A 22,522-nucleotide genomic window follows, 5' to 3' on the forward strand; every position below is an offset into this window, starting at 1 on the left:
TCCAGCTTTTCGAACAAATTCTATAATCTGCAATGTACAATACATTTTTAAAATTAAACCTGAAAATAAATGTTCTTTGAAGCTCAAGATGTAAAACCAATCATTAGTCTTTAGACTAAAGAGAGACCTACAGAAATTCATCTTAAATTTTCATGTTTATTATTTCAGTTACTAATTATTAAACTCAAATTGTTATGGTGCAGATATGATTTGCTATTAAAAATTATTTATACATGATTCATTTGTACATTTAGAAATAAGCTAAATAAGCATTTTCACAAGTGTTCTCAAACCTTGAACTCCAATGTAGCTATAAAATAGAACTGTATAAATAATATGACTATATATGCAACTAAATTATAAATCCTTGAAAAGCACCTAGGACAATAAAATCCAAAAATGCAATGTAAATATAATTCTGATTTCTTTACAGTAGCAAACAATTCTCCTATGTATAAGTAAAGAGCGCCACCTAATGGATAACTATTAATATGGCATCTTCTTCAGCTTTTAATTTTCAAAATGATACTAAACCAATAGCAAAACTAAAAAATAATAATAATAATAATAATATATGTATATATATATATAGTATATGTACATTTTAAAATTAAAAATACAGGTATAAATTTAAATGTATGGAATAATATTACGGTTTTCTGAAACAGTTTCACAGTATTACTTCATTACTACAATTAAAATACTGCTACTGTAAGCAATCTGCTGTTTGTGTTTGTGTGCAATTATCCAGTCCACACTTTCCTTTTTACATCCATATTTATTTAAATCTAAAATATTGATACTGATTTATGAATATGTTATGAATCCTCTACCACTTTGCTTAAAAACACAGAAATAAGGATTGCAGTGCCGCATAACATCCTTTTCCTAAATGATAATTATTATCCTTTGTTAATTATCAAGTATTATTATTATAATAGACTGTAAAAAAAAGTGAGTGCAGCCTATCACTTATGATTTGATTACTGATGAAGTAATTATATTTGAAACTGATAATTACTCAAATTAGTGTAACAAGTTAAATTGGTGGGAACAAAGATGTATTTTTTTAACTCAGTGATGAAAACGTGTTGACAGTGTAGTTATATGACAATATAACTATAACATGCAATAATAATAATAATAATAAAATAATAATACAATGTTTTGAATATACTTAAGGCTTCACTGTGTGGATACAGTGCAAATCACGGATGGTAAGGTCTGAATAATGTATAATTATATCACTTTGTTAGTTAAGACACATTACTATTTTTTTCACGGGTTCATTGGGTTCAGTTTTATTGATGTCATGGAATGGGCCTGCGCTACCCTGCAACAAGACTTTCTTTTACATTTATGTAATAATTTATTAATAAAATGCAACATATTAATGTTTATAACGGCTTACAGTATTTCAGCAAGCAAATATTTGTTTGTTTATATCTTTATATATTCCCTCACACATACAATAGAGGAAGCAACTGTCACCAAAAAATGCAACCAAACTCTTTACCCACTTTCACAGCGATGGTAAAGCAAAGCATTATGGGAGCGTGAGTCCCTCTCGCGGAATTTCTCCATTTTTGGTTGCTATGGCTGAGGTGTGCCAGAACTACATTTCCCAGAGTGCCATTTTCTGTACATTGGCTCATGTTATACATGGGGGAATATGAGAGCGGCGGAGGAACCGAAAGCGACAGCAGAATCCCTGGCGATAAGTATAACGAGAAATAGTGGTCGTAAAATGGGGAAATCCAATGCCAAATAACTCAGAACAGGCTGTCGTAAAAGGAAAATAGTATTTTGGTGTTCTGTTTTTTTATATCTATAAATTTGGCGTGGACTGGGGTAAGGCACCTCCCTGCCCGCTTTGCGCCGGGGTGTGTGCGTGTTTTTCGGTTAGGCTTCATCGCATCACCGCGCTGCAGTGTGTTACTGGAGCCGAACTGAGGTGCCACGCCGCCGGTTACAGCTGCTCTGCGCCGTCCGCCGATACTATGTCAAAAACAGAGAGAGACAAAGTAACACTGCGAATCAATCCTCCTGAGCTATGCAATGAAAAAAATGTCAACTTTGCTCTCTAACAGCTGTGATTTGTAGCCATAAAGAAGTGCAAGTGTGCCGAACAATATAGGGGAGCGATTTTTGTGCCTGTTATTAAAAAGGTGAGGTAAACCATTTGCATCTCACTACAAATGTAACTTTCTTAAAGAAAATTGGGTCATACTTTACATTACATTGTCATTGTTGCAATGCTACTATGTAATTACGCAACTTCATGTTTTTTTAATGTTAATGATAAAAAATATTTAAATTGCTTGTAAGTAGGCTACATACGCTTGTAATTAAACAGGTTGTTGTAATTTCTCTGGTTAACCTATTAATTTAGCTTAGTTCTGTAGCTTTTCAACATGGCACATTGTAATGTAAAGTGTTACTGAAAAAAAAAAACTGTCATTTCTTATAGATAATGTGTGTGATTTTTGCAAATGAATGGGTATGTTCAAATTGCTCAGTCACATCGTGCAAAGTGGACCACTACAGGTGCTGTATGTACGTTTTTGACTTTACTAAAGCATAAAAATATCATATGTTTGCAGATATTTAAGAAACAATGCTACAATCAGTTATTCTCCTTTGAAAATGTGCATTCTGGGCCTGAATGATGGTCTCCCTTTTGGTTTGTGAAACCCACACACTGCCAGTTTACCCAATTGTATTTCAGTACCCCTGATGGCCAGTTGGCGGAAAACAGCTTAATTCATTAAATTTTTAGTCAAGTGCGCTCTTTCTTGTTCATGTCGTCAATCTGGCAACCTGTGCGAGCGTGAAGTCTGAAGAAGAGGCGCCTGGTGAAAAATAACCCTCTTCAGTATTTTGAATTTGGACTGCAATACCTAGTTCAACCACTCGTTGTCAATCCTACATACAGCACCTTTAAGTAATTAAAGCTGCAGTCATAAATTTTGCCTCTTCGTCGCCTGAAAACCTGCAATTGCAGCTGTGTGCTGAATTATCTTCCTTGCGTGGGTTGTGCTCCGGCACGGCTCCAGTGCAGATTAATCTATTGTTTTGAGGGGTATGTGTGGCTGGCTGTCAGTCACCGCACCGGTGTGGGTATTTACTGTACTTTGCAATCACAGATTCTAGCCTACGTCTTGTAATATAGGACCCAAATACGAATTTTCACCATGTATTGTCATCTAAACCCGTAAGTAACAAGTCTGCCACATTTGTTCTGACCAACTGAGGAAAAGGTTATAAACGATTCGCCACGTGCAGGATCTTCACATGCGATACAGCCTAGTAGCCAGGACAACAACTTTATGTTCACAGACGTGACGTAATGACTCAGCAACATGCTCAAATTTACAGCGATATCCTACCCGTACCACTCAAATTAGAAAACATTATATAAGCTAACTGGTGTGAAACAAAGTAAGGTGATAGTTTTGAACACTGGCTGTTTATGTACTTGCTCAAATATTGATTAACCAAAAAAAGTTACAGACTGCAGCTTTAAGTGTTTGCACTGCAGACTGCTAAGGGAACAAGTGTACATCGTCACATGACTTCACAGGAAGTTAAATGGGGGAATTTATCCACAAGCCATTTTGTACCACCTTGAATATGTGCACTTACCTACTATATAGCATGTCTAATGAAAATTGTGGCCAAATATGAAGTTATAATGAAACGGTAGCCAAAAAATGTTGACGGATTGCATCTGCTGACATTGTGAGGTGTACAGACTGGAAACTTTTCTGTCCCATAAGACATATTAAGCTGAAGAGATGTCAGATTCAGAGATGCTGACAAATAAAAATAAAAATTATGAGCCGGGTGGCTCTTCCCACATGTAAGCGCTATAGGTACCAAGAATATTGGTCCCACTAGTCAATTATTTATATAAAAAAATACATACTCTGATAGGATTGGATTTTGGACAGAAAAAGTTTGGCTAAAAGAAAAAGTGATTTTCATCCTGTTTTTGAGCATGTAAAGTGAGATGTGATTAGCGAGATGTCACAGTTGAATTTTAAACATAATTTATTGCTAAAGTATCTATTTGAAGACATAAAAATGTATTTAGTTGTTATATTCAGTGTTCCTGTAGCTCAATTGGTAGAGCATTCCGCTATGAAGCGCAAGCCTGAATGCACTATAAGTCGCTTTGGATAAAAGCGTCTGCTAAATGCATAAATTTAAATTTAATTTAATATAAATTTATATTTGAAAGTATGCCCCCCCCCAAAAACACCTACCTGACTAGTGTTGTTATCTGTGACTGTCAAATTAACAAATTTTCAAATATTGTTGTCTCTGTGTTTAAAGTTGAGAAAGGAGGAAGTATTTGGGTTTTTAAAAATATATTTAACATTGTTTGCTTATAATGCTGAATGTTCTGTTGTTGTTGTTGTTGTTATGGGGTTTTTATTGCTGACATGCTCAGAAAGTCCCACTGTAACAGTCCTAATATTCTCTTGTTTTTTTGTCAGCAGCCTTGAAGAGCAGCGCAATAGGCAGCCCGCATGGAACGAGCAGGAAGCATCCAACTTGATATTCCGGACTTCAGCAACTCCGTCCTGTCGCATCTGAACCAGTTGCGAATACAGGGCCGTCTATGTGACATCGTGGTCAATGTTCAGGGCCACAGTTTTCGTGCCCACAAGGTGGTCCTTGCCGCCAGCTCCCCCTACTTTAGGGACCACATGTCACTGAGCGAGATGAGCACCGTCTCCATATCAGTGATCCGCAACCCAACTGTGTTCGAGCAGCTCCTTTCATTTTGCTACACGGGACGCTTGTGCTTGCAGCTCGCCGATATCATCAGTTACCTGACGGCTGCCAGCTTCCTTCAGATGCAGCACATTATTGACCGTTGCACCCAGATTTTAGAGGGAATACACTTTAAAATCAGTGTGTCAGATGTGGAAGAGGAGCTTGGGAATGGGGCCCACAGGACCGCCAACCCAACCATTGAGTCAGGAAGAGGTGGGACCGTGTTAGGTGGGTCCCGCTCCCTAAGTCCCAGACATACCAGTTCCCGATTGATTGGCAACACTGGAGTGATCAGCATCCGTGATGTGAGGGAAGTCAGAGAGATCAGTCCCCCTGGGGAGTCCATGAGCCCCCAGATAGTGGAGCACAGTGGCATTGGCTCGGAGGAGGTGGGAACTGGGAAAGAGCCCATTCTCCGTATTAACCGAGCCGGGCAGTGGTATGTCGAGACTGGGACTGAGGTGGAGAGAGGTGGAGAGGAGAACGTGCAGATGGTGGATGGGTTTCGGATTAAGACGGAAAGGATGGATGAGTGGATGGGGGCGGAGACCCAGGCATCAGCGGAGGAGGGCAGTGGGGCCGAGGAGGGGCCGACAGTGATGATTGACACCTCAGGACGTAGCACACTGGTGCAGGAAGGAAGAAGAGGTGGGAAAAGCTCCCAGCCGTCCAGTAGCTTCAGTGAAACAGAGAGGTGTGTTAAATCTTTCCGAAGTTCACATTCACTGGTAAAATGAAGGCAAAATCTTACTCTTATTGAACAGAATTCTTCAGTTCATTGTGATAAGTGTTTCGTGGTCTTTACTTGAAATGTAATGCCTTTCTCCATTTCAGAAACAAGTTACTATTTCAACTAATGTCACCAAGTCTTCTAACTTTTCAACCCTTTCTCTTTAACCATTTACATTATCCAGTCAGTACAGGATGATACCATATACACCACGTTCACACAGCAGCATAATATGGTTGTCAGTCCTGTATTTTACCATTCTACTCTGAATTGGATGTAGTTGCAAATGTCATTTCATGTTGATTATAAGGTTTGGGAAATCCAGGTGTGATAATTTGCCATTTTCCAGTATCCCATTTTCTTCTGCTGACAAGTTTCCTGTAAAAGATGCAACCCATACTGTTTTCTTTCAGGTTTAGTCCAACAGGAAGTGTGGTTGTGATGGGTGATCGCAAGAGAGCCAAGAGTGAGTCTCCAGGAAGAGTTGACGATCAGCGACACCCCACCTCACAGGTAGGGCAACATTAAAACTTAATCAGTTCTCGTTCCTATACACATAACAAACCTTGGTTTAACATTTTATGACCTCTGAACACAGTTGAAGTAGTTTAAATTAGTGCTGTGTTCAATAAATCGATACGACCATGCATCGTCACATAATTAAACCATAACCTCTCACCTTTCCATTATTAGGGAGAGGAACAAGCCGTGTTTGACATGGGGGGATACGAGGAGTACCTTCGAGAACAAGTTGGTGACCGGTGGTTCCGCTACAACCCCCGTCTCACCTGCATTTACTGCTGCAAGTCCTTCAACCAGAAGGGCAGCCTAGATCGCCACATGCGCCTGCACATGGGCATTACCCCCTTCGTTTGCCGAATCTGTGGGAAGAAGTACACCCGCAAGGACCAACTCGAGTACCACATCCGTAAACATACAGGTAACAAGCCCTTCCATTGCCACGTCTGTGGGAAGAGCTTCCCGTTCCAGGCAATCCTCAACCAGCACTTCCGCAAGAACCATCCAGGCTGCGCCCCACAGGAGGTGTCCCACAGTGTCTCACCCGAGACCACCACGGTCACCTCCCGTGGAGGCCAAAATGAAGATGAGTCACCCTCCCAGGAGGATGCCGAGGGCAATGGTGGAGGGGGAGGTGCTGGCTCATCCTTCGGAGAAGGGGTCCAACCTTCGGTATCTACCACTGGGCCCGACTGAAAGGCTTTGTAGGAAAACGTTACAAGTTTAGGGAGACACAGGACAGAGGGGTCCAACAGGACCTTCTCTTTAGAGTTCCCTCTGTCCTTTGTCTCCCGCCATCCACACTGATATTGCAAGTTGGAAGGAGTTGAGTGAGCAGGAGTTTCTCTCAGCTGCTGTCAATGAGGAACGGATAAAATAAGGGAGAGTCTTCTGCGTCCTACTCGGACAGAGAACCTCTATTTTTTCCAGTGAGAACAAAGATGCAAGGAACAATTTGTTTGGAATAGTATTCTCTAGGGATTTATAAATGGTATTTCCGCTTTAAACCGCATCTACCTTCACCATACAAACTGAACAGGACATCAATATATGAAGACAAGCCACACTCCAACAACCTCACACACCACTGGATGCAGTGATTTTTGTTTGCTTTTTTTCTTTTTAGTCTTTCCTGTCTTTTATATGTTACATTTTTTTGTATTTTTGTACTACTACAGATCTTTCAGGATAAACTAAAAGAGAAGATCTAGCTATGATTTGGTCAGATTGCATCGAAATTGCCAAACTTCTCTGTGCCAGAAGATGAGTTATAAAATGAGAGGACATCGTTGTCCTTCGCTACTTTGCCTTGAGACAATCTTGATAAATGTGGGGCTAGACTCTGCACTCCCCAGCCATGGCAAGCTTAGGAAAACGGGTTCAGTTTTTTTATTAGGGACCCTCAGGTCTGACCTAACATCAGATTCTTGATTTATTTTTTGTTTTGTGTTAAGTGCTGATCCGGCCTGCCATAGAACCGAAACACATTGCTCACAGTTAGCCTCAACGCAAGTTCTAGGACTTGGGGTTTGTAACGAGAAACATTCACATCATATTATTTTACTTTAATGTTGGTGGAAATACTGTGATATAGCCACACTGCTGAAAAGACAAAGGAAGAGTATAGCAGTGACATATGTATTTTTCACATTTAATTACCATTAAAGGGATAGTTCACCCCAAAATGAAAATTAGATGTTTATCTGCTTACCCCCAGGGCATCCAAGATGTAGGTGACTTTGTTTCTTCAGTAGAATACAAATTCAGATTTTTAGCTTTAATTGATAAAGTCTCTCAGTCGTACAATGCATGGCAAATGGCAACATAATCTATGAGAGTACAAAAAACATGCACAGACAAATCCATATTAAAGTCTACGGCTCGTGACGATACATTGATGTGTAAAGACACAAAACGATTGGTGTCTGAACTGTAAGAATTCTTGTGAACCCGCTTCACAGCAGCAGGCACGTGAGGCATTCTTCTTCTTCTTGCTTTATGGCGGATCGCAGATTTATAAGTGCATTACCACCACCTATCTCTCAAGTGGACCATTGACTAATTGAGATTGTAGATAGATGCCATATTCCAGGCAGCCCGTAACCCATGTTTTTCCAACCTTCTACCCGTGAAAGTGCACTGGAACAGCAGTCAAACCCGTGACTTCCCAACAAGTGTACCACTTGTTTATGCAAGTGGTACACATTGAAATTATTTTAGGGCAATATAACATTGCAATAAAATTAATAATCTAGTTACAGTTCCTTGCACTCAGGAAGTTCGGTGTGACTTGCCTGGAACGCTACAAAATGCTGTTCAGTTTCTTGCACAAACTGATCATTTTGTGTCTTTACACATCAATGTATTGTCGTGAGCCGCAGGGCTTAATATGGATATGTCTGTGCATGTTTTATTTACTCCCATAGATTCTGTTACCATGCATTGTACGACTAAGAGACTGTGATGACTAAAGCTAAAAATCATAATTTGTGTTTTACTGAAAAAACAAAGTCACCTACATATTGGATGCCATGGGGGGTAAGCAGATAAAAATCTAGTTTTAATTTTTGGGAGAACGATCCCTTTAAGGCCTTCTTACATCTCCGAACTCAACAACTCAGCTGCTGAATGTTGGCGATACAGTGATATAAAATACAGGAAATCCTTCAACCTCAAATAAGCTACAATAGACCGCTCAATTACCTCTCTCTCACATCACTACGCAATACCGATCTGTCGCACGCAGATGCGTGGATGCACTCAGCCGAATTTTATGTTCAGTGTTTATTTCTCTTCATACGTTTTAAGTCGCTCATTGAGATTCGCAAGTCTCACCAAATTGTTTTATGGCGATATTTTGTTTGTAAGAATGTGTTTGAGCAGGGGGAAAGGTGTCCCTCAAGAGGACATAACCTTCTTCCTTTTTTGTGTAAGGCAGTGACGAACCAAAACACGGACTTGGTCGTCGATGCTGTTTAGGAAAACAGAAACCGTATGTCTGTGATGACTGGGAAATGCCGAAATGCCACGGAATGACTTTGAGTGTAAGATTTCCCTTCATCTGATGGAAGGCACTTTAACCTTGGGGTCAAGTGCCTTTACACTTGGCTTATGAACAGATGTTTCCAGCTGGTGCTATGACGTGAATTTACTGAAGCTTTCAGTAACCAAAGGAACTGAAATTAATTGTGGAAGATCTTAAACCTTTAAGATTTCGAAGGGCGAAGAGGAAAATAAGAGATTACATCAGGCACTTAAAGAAAGGGTGGGGGTGTTTTTTTTTTTTTTTTGAGAATATTTCTATATCTATATACATGTCACTTATGCATATTTAGACAAATTTATACTTGTAATAACTATTCAGAGACAGTTTCTAGAACGATCAACAAAAACAAAGGCGTTTTAAGCAAAAGTAAAGCTGTTATCATTTTTAAAAGGCTGTGAATCACACTCGGTTGTGACTGTTTTTTTTTTTAGGGTTGAAGCATATAAAAATCAGCTACTGATATTTCCAATAGGGATTTTGTGCACCTCACTTCATATAAACGCAGGTTAGAACTTACTTTCCCCATCTGAACACAGGTCAGCAGGTAAACACTTCTTATAAATATCAGGAATTCACTATTTACTTTTTGTGTTTACCTTTTTTGGTTTGTACCAAGCGGATTTTCTTACTTGGAATTCTGGATCTGGGTAACTTGGGTCGACATATTTCGCAAGCGCAGCAAAAAAAAAGAAAAAAAAAATACTTATGAACATTTCCTCTTAATGTAAATACCCATGCCTCAGAAGCAGTCGCAGTGAAATACAATCCTGAAACTGTATAATGTCACGTTTGTTGTACAGCGCAGAACCCAGGTAATATAAGAGCATGTTGATATTGCTTTTATTTGTCAAAATGCAACCTCATGATGATAGAGAAGGGCAAATGATTTTGTCTGTAAACAACATAATCATAATCTAATATGTTATAATATATCAAGAAAAGATGTTTGTTTTATGGACTTTGCCTTTAAGTTGAAATTTAGATTTGGGGCATGGGTCTGTTTTGTGTATGCCAATCATATAAGGGTGATAGTGACTTAAATTATCTCTATGTGAATGAATTAATTGCAATTTAATAACAAGGGATCTATATCTGTAATCAGTCATTCCAGTTATTGTACTACACATTTTAGCAGTCTAAATTGAATCATATTAATTTGGGTTTTAGGGCTAATGATAACTTTCAGCATGTTTTCCCTTTGTGCATATCTATCGTTGACCTTCAAAACATTGATGGTTGACCAAGCTGCCTGTTCTCTTATTTTAAACAATATTATACTTTAAAATATTATGTTTGGCTTTTGTATTTGTTTCTAAGCTTTAAGTAACATGGCGGAGGATAAATGTGTTGCTACAGTGTATATATTAGGCTGTAATATTTAATGTTTGTATGACAATACATCTACTGCAGTTTAATGGTTTTGACCGAACAAGTCATTTCTAACCAAATTGTGTCTAATCTTAACAGTGTTACGGAATGTGTAGTTTCAAATAGAACGGAACTACTTTTGAAGCAATATTTCACCCCATTTCCAATTCCAAAATTGATTTCAGATAAAGTGGTGCAGAATTATAACACCATAATGAACAAAACAACCTCTAAAAAGTTGGAAAACTGATACCCAATTGATTTTCACAAAAATAATTTGTATTCTGGACTTGTAAAACAGTTACCCATATTGGCAAATGTGATAAAATTTGTTTCAGAGATTACATTTACCTCATGTTTTTTTTTTTGTGATAAGTGATACAGTGCATGTCTCTACTTAGTAGTTTTTTGGGGGGGAAGACCGAATGACAACACTGAGCCATATCTTCAGAGTTTGTTCAGTCTTGTCACTCTGGAGCAAATATTTTGTACCAACGACACATTTCAGAATAGGACACTTCAATGCAAATAACCGACGTATATATTTCAACACTTAGTCTGTCTGAATAAGCAAGCAAACATGATGCTTTGTCAAAAAAAAGGTGTTTTCTTACCTCAAAAGAGTTTGTACAAGGAAACAAGACATTGTTGTTCTACTGACCCTCAGTAGAAATTGTTTATTTGCATGTTGTCTTTGACTTTTATCACGGTCAAACATAAAGACATTTCCAGGCATCTAAATTTGCACCAAGAGAAGCCAAAATATCGACCTTTACGATTTGTCTCGCTATATTGTTTTATCTTTCAAAAAGCAATATAGTCTGTAAAGTTATTTCCGTGTGTCTGATGAGATGTTAATCACTTTAATTTATCATACTTTAGAAATATTTTATTTGACATAACCATGAAATAAAACGAAATATAATAGCTATTTTATTGTTAAAAAAAGTTCCAAATTCCAAAACATAAGAATTATCTTAGAAATCATTTACTCTAATTTTAATAGCAAACCAGTTTATTTATTGAAAAAGTAAATGTTATAAGAAAATTTAGAAATTATATTCGTAGGTGATTAAGTAGAATAACTTCTTTGAAATTAATCAGTTTATATTTACTTAATATTTGAGACTTTTCACATTTAAAAATGGTACAGGAATCAGAAAGATTAAGCATTAATAATGTGAATGCCATTTTCACAATAACCACTTGTTTTTTTCATCACTGGCAGTGTGTCAAGTCCATTCTTCTAAATAGAAACAAAGCACTTTAAGTGTAACTGTGAAGAATTTTTAATTATGTTCTTTAAATGTATAATTATGTAAGCCCAGATTGTGTGATACTGCTAAACCCAAATTTCTAATATGAAAAAAATAAACCTGTTTTATCCTTGTTCTGTGCCTGTACATATTGCTTTTATTTCTTTCATTCGTAAATCCTCTTTGTTTCTCTTGATGTGCTTGCTTGGTGGATTGATAAAAACAACATATTATGACAAATTTAACATTCATTATTAAGCAATAATGAAGAAACAAGGCTGCCTTGTCAAGTTGAAAATGAGGACAATCAATAACTGTCCCCATAGCATGGGATCCAGATCCAATCCATGTTAGCTGCTCCCACAAGGATTTGCGACTCGGCCGGTAAAGATCAAGGCGTTGATGCTGGACTCACGGATCAGCAGAAGGAAGGGCCGATCTGCCATAAAATTCTCCCGGTAGATGTTTAAGGAACGTCCGGTAGCAACAACTGCTGTGGCGGCAGCAGCTTCGCTACCTTCTTCATTCACCTGAAAAATTGGAAAACCAGACCATTGGCCAAGAAATAGTGTGATCGGTCTTGCTACACAATGAGGCTAATCATAAAAACATGAGTTTGCAAACAATATTGAATTAATTTTACCTCAAGGAAGGCCTTATGGTAGGCATCGGAGATGTACAAGTTGGGCCCATCCTCGGCAACCATCCCTAATGCAACACAACATGTGACAATATTGTGTAGATGCATCTAAACTCAAGATTTCGCCCCAACCATGAACACAAATCCATACCGCAAAATTTCATAGCAATCAAGCCAATATGACTTGTGCTCTACATTTCTAGTCTTATGAAGCTTTTAGGTTCTACAGAAGAAAAAGTCCTACAAGTTTGGAACAACATAATGGTGAGTAAATGATGACCGCATGTTTTTTGTAGGTGAACTATCCTTTTGAACATTTTAAAACCAGAACAATAAAAACGATTTCTACAGTCAAAATAATTGCATACCTGGGAGACTGGCTTTTTCTGGACTAAAAAGATCTTCAAGGCCCATTTTCATCAGCTGCTCTTTGAGGCTAAAGTTGTTCTCGATACGGAAACGAGGAACATGCACGGACACTGTGGTCTCTTTCATGGCATGTAACCAACCCTCAAGTTTCGTGAGGGTAATTGTTTCCACTACCTTAATTGGATGCAGTTTTGTTAGGTAAAACTAGAAATAAATCTTTGAGTAGAACTTTTTGTCTATTGTTTATAATCAACTTACTTCTGGCAGGGTTGTACCTTCATAAGGTAATATGAGCACCATTGTGATTTCACCACCGTTGTAGGGCAATTCAAGGATCTGCACCTTGTCGTCATCGATTCTTGCATAGTTAAATTTCCTCTCTTGGTACATCATTGGGACTCGACACGTGTGTCTCTCGCTAACGTGAAAGTCTGAATCCATGACATTTTGTTTATCAAACTTGTGTTTCCATTGACCCTGGAACACAAAACAAGACAGTTACAGAGTTCAAAAGTCAGGAAAGTTCAGTTCTGCTCATGGAGGGCCACTTTCCAGAGTTTAGCTCCAACATACTTTCCCAGAAGTTTCTAGTGATCCTAAACAATTTGGTGAGGTCTTCTACTGTACATGTATAGGATGAATTCATATTTTAAATATTATTTTTGTTTAAAAGGAATCCCCAATAGCAAATTTCCTGAGGTCCATATCAGGCCCAAACCAGACACTTTCAGTTGCCCACATACCTCATGGAATGATTGCACTTTGGCACTCCTGTTTGCCAAATTTGGGGCCACAAGCAAGCCAAAGGAAGGCCCAATGTCAGCCATTAATACACCAAATAAAGTAGAACTTGCCCAATCTGGTCAATATTAAATTTTAATTCTGGCCCAGATTCAACACTTTGCTTTGGTCCACATAATGTGGAGAATGATGGCATTTAGGTGGTCCTGTTTGCCAAATATGGGCCACAAGCAAACTATAAGACAATACAATGACAATAAATAGATTAGAATTGCTGCATGTAAGTCAACCAAATAAACCAAAACTCACAGTTAATGTATCAAAACTCACAAATCAGCACAGTTGATTTCTATTCTATTCAATAAGCCTACTCCTCCCCACATTCTTCATATGGCCCACATACTGCATGGGATAGTGCCATTTTGGAAGTGGTCCACATTTTAGCTAATATACCAAAAAAAACATAAATGTTTCATACTTGGTAAAATCATCCTGACCCAAATTTTGCACAAGAAGCAATTCAAATGTCACAGAGAAATATTAAAAGTAACATTCCAATACTTTAGAAACAGCAACACTTAAGAAGTGTAAATGTAAGACCAGACAAACTTAAAATGAACATACAGAACCTTAAGGTAGACCAAACAAGGACAATTAACTATGCACACCTGAACAGAATAATAGTCAACAAAGGAAAACGGTGCAAAGTCCAAATCAACAGAATCCATCACAGTAAGAGCTATCATTATATTGCACTCACACAGCATGTTTCAAAAAATAAATGGCTGGGTATGTAGCCTTCTTAAGACTCATATTCAGATCAGCTTGCATCAGTTAACTGCGTTGCATCCTACTGAAAGTAACCATATTCTGTTAGGGTATATTACAATTTTAAACTGCCATTTCAATTAGCCAGTGTCAAGTGCTACATGTATATTTGCCAAAAGTGGCCCAAATTATTATTATTTATTATTGTAATTATCTGGACAATATTTGTCCTTTTATATGCGGGTGACTTGAGGCTCACAGCCACATTAGCCAGTGCTCACTGTGCTATATCTTTGCCAAAATTGGCCAACGCGGACTACATTTGGTTTAATTTGTGCTACATTTTTGCCAGAGGTGGCCCACATTTGGTGGGCACTATAATTTTGGCCATATTCACGATTTACCATATGAGCCACTTTAGGGTCAGATTCAGATTACACATTGCCGTGAACACAACATCTTTGTCTACAAAGAATTCTCCTGTCTATGATATAAATGAAAAAGCAATTGTACCAAACCCATGCCATATTATGATTTCAAACCTGAGGTACGCACCTAACCATAATTTTTGTGTACTGTTATACCTCTACTGTCTAGGGTGCTAAAGTGCCTGTTACTAATTTGCTTTACTGTGAGCCCTGTCATAATTTTATTAAATGCTAACATGCTAACAGTTTTGTTGGTATTGTGGTAGGAGGGGGAGTCTGTCATACGTTATGCAACCCAGCTCGTTGTCAACATATTCTGCTGAAGTGTACACACTGATTTTGTGATGATGCAATTATTTGTAAAGAGAGTTTGCATTTTACATAAATTAGCTGTTTTATTTTGATGGTAATTCTCTCACTGTGCTTATTGCTTTTCTGAGGCAGGACTAGCTTCTTAAGAGCTGGAATTGTCAAAGTAACTAGAAGATGACACAAGGAGTTTTTTTCCCCAATGTGTGAAGGTGGTGATAGGGCAAAGGTTCAAGGGTACATTTATACCACAATGACTTGCTAAAAAACAGAAGTTTTGCGATTTTGTAAAATTTTGCACATTCTCTGAAAACAGCTAATAGCACTGTATTATGTATGCCAGGCCAGTAGCTGGGGATGGCGAACACTACGCACTTGCACACATATGCATTTCTATAGACTAAACAAATAATATGTGCGTATGACTTCGGCATTTTCACAAATTTGTGTTTTTGAAGTTTACATTAAGATGATAACAACATTGTTTTGAAAAACCCATTCGTTTTTTTAAGTTTGAATTTTCAGGTCTCACAAATGCAGTTGTTGTATAAATGAAAATTTTTCTGTTTTCTGTGTCGTGTAAACACCCACTAAGATTTGCGGTTTGCTATTGGACCTTGTGTTTAATTGGTGTTGGAGCCAAACTCTGGAAGATGGAGACCCCCAAGAATCAAATTTTAATTACAAGTATCTCTCAGTATCCTCACTTACTTTGAAGTAGATTGCGTTCACCAAAACTAATATGGTGTTGGAGTCTATTGAACCTTCAGGCAGGGTGTCTTTTATTCGGTTCTCAGTCTTGTTGGCTATCCATTCATTTATCGTCATCCTTGAAGCTTCCGGTTTCTCCTGGAGGATTAAAACTTGACTGTTTAGTACAGGGTCAAGGATAAGATCGCCTTCATTTACACACTTATGCCAATGTAACCTTAAAATCAAGAGGCAGCAACTTGGCTCCATAGACCATCTCGCTGATGTGCTGGAAGGACTCATTAAAAAGCGTTGATTTGTCTCCAAACAAACGGTTTGCAGAGATCAATTCTGTTGTCTCGTGCTTTTTGCGATATAGTCGACAATTCAGCTTGCCAAAGAAGAAATGGACCTGGTCTGATGTCTTCTCCTTTATCATGTCGAACTTAAACACCTACATGTGAAGAATAGAGAAGTTGTTGACCTGCTCGAGTGATCAATCTTTATTGAAGTTACAATTACTTGACCTTACTTTCATGAGCTGCTCCAGTGTGGTATTACAAGCCCCTAGCTTCGTCATGGCGAAAGCTGTTGAGATACTAATTGGCGACAGAAAGAGGTTTTCATCATTGGACTTTCCCTCAGCAAGCTGCTTGAAAAATGAGAGGGCGAAGTGGCTGTTGGCTTTGGACAGTTCCCACACTCGAGGGTTGGTGGCAGCTGGGATCTTCTCAGGTTTATCAGTTGGTAGCGTTTCAGAATCAGGGCGGCGGTAGATGCACATTGGCTGCAAAGGAAGATCTTTGGGCTTTGTGAAGCACATTTCTTTGGCTGCCTGGACCGAACAGAGGGCAAGTACCCAAAAAGCCCACGTACATGCCAATAACTTCATCCTGCCTAAGGAAAAGCAGTTTAGTGCAAATTCTGGTGGTCAAACAAGTCATCGAATCATGCAATACAATGTCTATAGCGAATTGGGGAGAATTTTTTTTTTTTTTTTTTTTTATTATTCTTAACCAAGGAGCAAAAATTTTCTTATAGCACTAATTTCCTAAAACGTAATACAATGAAAATAAGATTTCACTTTAAAAGCAACAGTTGTTGAAGTTTGAAGTTTAAATTATTACAGCTGAGCCAATTTCGATTTTTTAAATTTCATTATCATACACCGCTAGTCACAAATGAACATTTTATCTGAATTCTATTTTTCTACCAATAGTGGACATACAAAGATCCACTTTTTGGTGAAAAGTAACATTTTAATCCTACCAATCACCAAAACGCTTCGTACAACTAAACTGCTCTTTCTTAATCATGATGTTCAATGCATTTAAACATTTTTCACGTACCTGACGTTGTTGTTTTTCCTTGTTAAGTTTCCTCACCAGTTTTGGAGCTATGTTGAACTAAAGTACGCAACAAAATGAAGAAAACACTGTTCTCTGGACAGGTCAGTGCCCTTAAGAGCACAGGAGTGACTAGAGAGATGAACGTTTACTCAGAAGAACCTTTGAGCTATTGATCGGTTTTGTTAGATTAACAACAAGCAAAGCAAATTTGACTAATAATGTGAAATCTGTTCAAAACATTGTTAAAAAGAACAATTTCAGTACAAATGCCTGAGGTGAAAACATTTAGTTTGTGATCAGTTGTTTTGCCGTTTGTTCAATGTTCAACACCTAGTGGCTGTTGTGTAAAAGTGCAAGAATTTGTAAGAAAGACAAGATAGGAAAATGGTTTACAATATCATTTAATCATAATCCATGCCAGAATCACTGCTGCACATAAAATACATTTCTTATTAAATATTTTTCAAGTTTTTCAATATCTAATTCGAAAATCCAGTTAGTTATGCCCCCGCCCTCTCAAAGAAGAAAAGCAATTGTATTATACAAAAATGCAATCCAAAATTTCACACAGTGAATTCTTGTACGAAGAAAAAAAAAAAAGTATTACAACTACATCCACATTGGAGAAATATTCTAAACATTCCTTAATGGAGTATAATATACAAACATTTACTTTCTTATTCAGGTTGATTTTAAAATGTACCTTAATTTAAGCAGTCTATCATGAGATTACATGGGAGAAATCATCAAAAACAATTGTATATCCCGATGTTAGGAATCATGGTAAAAAAAGACCACAATGCAACACCCCATCTCACGAAAAATAGTCAATACATGAGTGCAAGCAATGAGTTACAGTGGGAACAAACACAGAAATGAGGTGGACAGCACTCTCTTTGGACACACTTGAACACAAACACACAATCATTCTTTTCAAAACTACATCCTACAGCTAGAGACTAAAACACTAAAACCTGTGCTGGTGCACAACCCTTACGTTTCCAGTAATATAATGATTTCTTGTAAATCTACTGCGTGTCTATGTGCACGGCGCATACTCTCCCCACCATGCCAGGGAACATTATGTACCATTAATCACTTATCCATGTGGGAAAACATACTACAATCTTGGGTGTTTCAGGCACCAAGTGTCAAAATTCAGATTTCAATTCCTATTTTTTTTTTTTACCATTTGACACTAATTAGTACTACATTCGTATTTCAAAACGAACCCTGAACAGAGTCAACAATCACAAAAAAAAAAAAAAAGAGTTCCAGTGAGGAAACTTTTCATTAGACACTGATCATAAATACTCTTTTATTTATTTATTTTTTTAAAGTCAGCATTGGGTAGATGAACCTCATGAAAAAAATGTAAGTCATATTTCACCTAAAAAAAAAAAAAAATACAATTACGCACTTATTTTTAGATTTGTTTGCATTGAAACGGGCCAAATTTGCAAAAAATTCTCATTCTCATTGGTTTAAAATATATTTTTATATAATTATGTCTTACAATACAGTATTACTCCGTTTAATTGTCATGACAATAATATTCACAACGCAAAAACTTCAAGAGGTTGCAAAAACGGGCTTCATTTGATGCGATCTAGACTTATTTTGGGGTGAATTGTGACCATTTTTTGAAAAGTTTCATGAGATTCACCTGGGTAAACATTTTGGTTCCCTTTTTAAATCAATAGTGATTCCCACTGGCTCATGGGCGATCATGTCAATGTTACTTTGCAACAATAGTTTAAAACCGTTGGTTTTCAAATGGCTGACTTCAAATACATTATAAATGGAGCCCTTCTGCAAAAGTTTATACAATCTGCGTTTCGTCCAAGGAAACATCGAAATCAGTCTTGGTTAGGTACAAAGGAACTTTCAGGGATTGTATTAATGGCTTTAATGAGATCAGCAAAGATTGATTTGTTTATATGTATTATCAGACCTCTAATAATGTCAAAATAAATTAAGCCTTGATACTTTTCTCTCTGAATATGGATATCAAATTACGTTAAAATACACACTGTCCTTGTTTTCCTGTTTCAATTCAGAACCCTAACATCCAAAGACCATTACACCATGAAACATGCTTAAATACTCAAGTTCACTTGCATGAAACGTACATAAAATGGCTACAAAAACAAATGACCTGGCAATAAATTCCTTTGTCTCAGAAAGGATAGGCAGTACTCAGTTTGGCGGCCTGAACGCCTGCAGATTCGTAGAGATCATTTAATATAAATGCTGACTTAGAAGACTAAGAAGAGTTGAATATTATAAATCGAGATGGTACGGCTACATCTAAACACCAAACGCGTGAATAACTGCACATCTGCATAAAGGCACAGTCTTCAAGTCCTGAAAATATTTAAGCATAAATTGCAGTCCTGAAGAAAAAAAAAAAAGCGTGCACAACATGACGTTTACACCCAAATACACTTAAATCAACCCTGAGATAAAGACAGAGGTGTTCCTTTAAACTGAAAAAATAAAGATGATGTTACCCAGGTGGACCTAGGACTTCTAGATCCTAAAAATACCAACAAGAGCGTTTTAAAATGCCTTTGCCTTTTTAAACCAAGGGTTCGTAATCCATTTGGTTGCTTCAACTCAACAACAAAAAGCATCTGCTTTGCTCAGTTCCTTTCAAAATGTCTAATTTTGGGTAAATTCGTGCTATCCTTCAAGTCTACACTGTGCTTCACAGTGGTTACCCTAAACGAAGTTGCAAAATCCAATCTTTACGATTGCTTAAAATGTCGAAAGCTCAGACCTAAGCGACAGTAATAATAACAAAAATAAAAAAATAAAAACAACTGAAATCTACTCCAACTTAAGAGAAGTTCCACCAAAATAGGTGATTTTAAGGATGTGGTAGGATGTCTCAAGAGACCATTACATGCTAGCAGAAAAAAAACTATTAAAAAAATAATACAATTAAAATAAAATGACCTCTAACTTAAAGCTAAATTACTGCAGCTGACAATGTTTTGTAAGTGAAGAGATCTCACCACCAAGGAAGCAACTACATGGAAGGAAGCAAGTTTGAGATTAACAGTGCAAGTGTTATATATATATAAAAACTCATACAATTTGCCAAGGTCTGAGCAGAGTCTGCCAACACTTTATCCCCATATTGCGTCTTTGCTGGTTTATTTTGGCTAGTTTGATAATGCTGTCAGTTTTTCTTCCAAAACCTGCAGAGAAAATGTGAAAAATGTCTGCAGATTCTACAAAGATTTCCTTTTACGCCCAACAACACGAAAGAACTTACTGGCGTCGGGGCTCTATCAACCAATATATTTACATTATTTGCTCAACAATGGATCCACTGTAATGAACGGGTGCCAATAAAAACATCACAATAATCAACAAGTAATCCACACCACTCCAATCAATGAATGCGCTTTCTTATAAACATGCAGCTTTTCACATAAATAAAAACTTGAAAGCGTTGCTTTTGGCCAATAATATGCCTCCATAATCTGTAATAATGCTTCATCCAGTGGAAAAAAAACAATCCATCCTCGGTTATCCTCAATATCTGTTTTCAATTATAAATGGTGCTTGATCTGCGCATATTTCTCTTCTGGTTCAAACGACATGACATTTTCACTGACGAAAGCAATATTAAGGACTTGTACTTTAGCCAGAAGCAACAGTTTGAAGTTAAAAATGTCTTAAAGATGGATTTGTTTATTACAAAAATGCATCTTTTCTCTTCACAAGTGATTCATTTATGGACTGTAGTGGTATGGATCATTGTGATGTTTTTATTAGATTTTTGGACTCTCATTCTGACGGCACCCATTCACTGCAGAGGATGCATTGGTGAGCAAGTACTGATTCTGTTCAAATCTTTGGGTGAACTAGTCCTTTAAAAATGTAAGGAGTCCAAGCTTTTCAAGTCCAAACAGTCTCCTGCAAGCCATGTGACGGTAAAGCAAAGTAAAGGAGCTCAGTTAATCCCCCGATCAGTATTAAAATGAAGTACACGCTTGAGCCCAGCCTGTAGGAGAATTCGATCGAACCGGCCCATCAAAACAACCTTCTTTACACCTCAAAGACGAAATGGAGAATGAAGGAGTCTTGAGGCGGCTACAACTGGATCAAAGTCTTTCTTTTTGCTTTGAATATACACCACATTTTTCAGGATGACAAACACCACATATACAAAAAAACAAACAGAAATGTGGCTTGATCTGAACTGAAGATCATAATTTTCACTGACAAAGTGAAGAGTAGTATATACGCACTCTTAGAACAGAATGCATCTTTATGCATTACCACAGCAGCTTTCTTTCCATCCCCAGGATGGAAAAATGTTACTATACCCACTATGAAAAAAAACAGAGTGACCTGGATTGTTATTTCTATTCACGTCCACAAAATACAGAGGCCGAATAATGCATCCCTGAGGACATTACAACAGAAAATGATGATTACAGGCGGTTCAATCGAAATCCCACAGGCAGCGTAGTGTAATATGCTGAAAACAATACAAGGGCCCTATTAAGACTGGAAAAGGCTTATGGGTTTGTTGGCAAGAGAGCAATTGAGGTCAAATCAGTGAGCATTGGGGGTTTACGAGGATTTCTGTAATAGACAATAATGTGCGTCGCAGCAATCACACTGTAAAGGCCTAAATGAAGCCTAATGTCTGAAACATGATACATAGTTTTAACCATCAAAATTGGTTGAATATGCAGAACGCCTGCAGTTACTGTGTAAAGAAAACAAAAGAAATCCATTCACACACTGTAAACTCTGACAGTAGTGGACACGCCACACCAAGCACAACAGAGCATAACTACCCAAAACGTAGCACAATGATAAAAATGCAATTTTGAAACCCAAGATAGTGGATTAATGATAGTCAAACAACATAACTGAGATCTGAGATCATTTTCTATGCTGCCTGACATACACTTAAGACTCTGGATTTTTCAGATTCACCCTGATTTACGCCGCTATGGAAAAAAGGCTAGTCTTGGGAAGGAGGGGAATAAAAAATGTAAAAAAAAAAAAAAAAAACTGCTGTTAATTCAGGGCATGATTGTGCAAGTCTGCTGAGGCACATGCACAGTGAATCCCACCCATATTTGCCTGATGGGTGTTTGAGGGTCAGCGGAGGAAGCGAAGCGCTCAGGATTGAGCGAGTGAATACAGCGTTTTCAGCGTTTAACCTGGCCTAATAGAGAATAAGAGGTGGCTGCGCAAGGGGAATCTGAGGTAGAAAGAGCCGGCTAGGAGTGGTCGACTCCGTTCTTGGGCAAATCAGGGCTGCTGGCCACCTGTTCGGAGGACAAACTGAGAGAGGACGTCTTGCTGGTCAGCGAGGACATGCTGCTGCTGACGAGATCACAGTCCTGGATGGAGCCGTTTGAGCCCTCACTACAATCAGAGAGAGAACCACCATGAGAACTACTGTAATGGACACAAGAAAGCACAAATCTTGACTTAAAAAACAAACATAAATAGCACTTACACAAATGAAAAGTTACTGGTAAAATAC

General features: G+C 37.8%; 3 protein-coding genes across 6 annotated transcripts in view; 1 reads left to right on the forward strand and 2 right to left on the reverse strand.

Annotated features, from left to right (window-relative positions):
• The first annotated feature begins 1,483 nt into the window (after positions 1-1,483).
• Positions 1,484-11,802, forward strand: LOC113040138 (zinc finger and BTB domain-containing protein 37-like). Of its 2 annotated transcripts, none has more exons than XM_026198415.1 (4): positions 1,484-2,168; positions 4,503-5,479; positions 5,929-6,028; positions 6,209-11,802. In XM_026198415.1, exons 2-4 carry the CDS (start codon positions 4,536-4,538, stop codon positions 6,728-6,730), a joined length of 1,566 nt encoding a protein of 521 aa, XP_026054200.1. In that variant the 5' UTR covers positions 1,484-2,168; positions 4,503-4,535; the 3' UTR covers positions 6,731-11,802. The 2 variants fall into 2 exon arrangements, with proteins under 2 accessions (XP_026054200.1, XP_026054199.1); XM_026198414.1 differs by having other exon boundaries at positions 1,487-2,168; positions 4,506-5,479.
• On the reverse strand, positions 11,096-17,154 carry serpinc1 (serpin peptidase inhibitor, clade C (antithrombin), member 1). Of its 2 annotated transcripts, none has more exons than XM_026198417.1 (8): positions 16,999-17,152; positions 16,182-16,546; positions 15,888-16,103; positions 15,671-15,808; positions 12,972-13,190; positions 12,713-12,887; positions 12,348-12,412; positions 11,096-12,234 (listed from the first exon to the last, which is right to left on the reverse strand). In XM_026198417.1, exons 2-8 carry the CDS (start codon positions 16,539-16,541, stop codon positions 12,055-12,057), a joined length of 1,353 nt encoding a protein of 450 aa, XP_026054202.1. In that variant the 5' UTR covers positions 16,542-16,546; positions 16,999-17,152; the 3' UTR covers positions 11,096-12,054. The 2 variants fall into 2 exon arrangements, with proteins under 2 accessions (XP_026054202.1, XP_026054201.1); XM_026198416.1 differs by having other exon boundaries at positions 11,666-12,234; positions 16,182-16,542; positions 16,999-17,154.
• A 229-nt stretch (positions 17,155-17,383) lies between these two features.
• LOC113040137 (roquin-1-like) overlaps positions 17,384-22,522 on the reverse strand; it is a 31,524-nt gene continuing 26,385 nt past the window's right edge. Inside the window, exon 20 of one of the 2 annotated variants that reach the window (XM_026198411.1) lies at positions 17,384-22,434. In XM_026198411.1, the coding sequence (XP_026054196.1) occupies positions 22,254-22,434 (181 nt within the window). In that variant the 3' untranslated portion in view covers positions 17,384-22,253. The remainder of the gene's footprint in view (positions 22,435-22,522) is intronic. The other variant, XM_026198412.1, reaches the window with a different exon arrangement.

Source organism: Carassius auratus, chromosome 22, assembly GCF_003368295.1.
Source record: "Carassius auratus strain Wakin chromosome 22, ASM336829v1, whole genome shotgun sequence".
Taxonomy (NCBI): domain Eukaryota; kingdom Metazoa; phylum Chordata; class Actinopteri; order Cypriniformes; family Cyprinidae; genus Carassius; species Carassius auratus.

What these genes read in the sequence shown, in the direction of transcription:
- LOC113040138 (XM_026198415.1), top strand. Translation starts at nt 4,536, where the DNA reads ATGGAACGAGCAGGAAGCATCCAACTTGATATTCCGGACTTCAGCAAC. An exon ending in AGCTTCAGTGAAACAGAGAG is followed by an intron (nt 5,480 to 5,928) that starts GTGTGTTAAATC and finishes GTTTTCTTTCAG; the next exon opens with GTTTAGTCCAACAGGAAGTG. An exon ending in AGCGACACCCCACCTCACAG is followed by an intron (nt 6,029 to 6,208) that starts GTAGGGCAACAT and finishes TTCCATTATTAG; the next exon opens with GGAGAGGAACAAGCCGTGTT.
- serpinc1 (XM_026198417.1), bottom strand. Translation starts at nt 16,541, where the DNA reads ATGAAGTTATTGGCATGTACGTGGGCTTTTTGGGTACTTGCCCTCTGT. An exon ending in CACTGGAGCAGCTCATGAAA is followed by an intron (nt 16,104 to 16,181) that starts GTAAGGTCAAGT and finishes CTTCACATGTAG; the next exon opens with GTGTTTAAGTTCGACATGAT. An exon ending in TGCTGCCTCTTGATTTTAAG is followed by an intron (nt 15,809 to 15,887) that starts GTTACATTGGCA and finishes TTAATCCTCCAG; the next exon opens with GAGAAACCGGAAGCTTCAAG.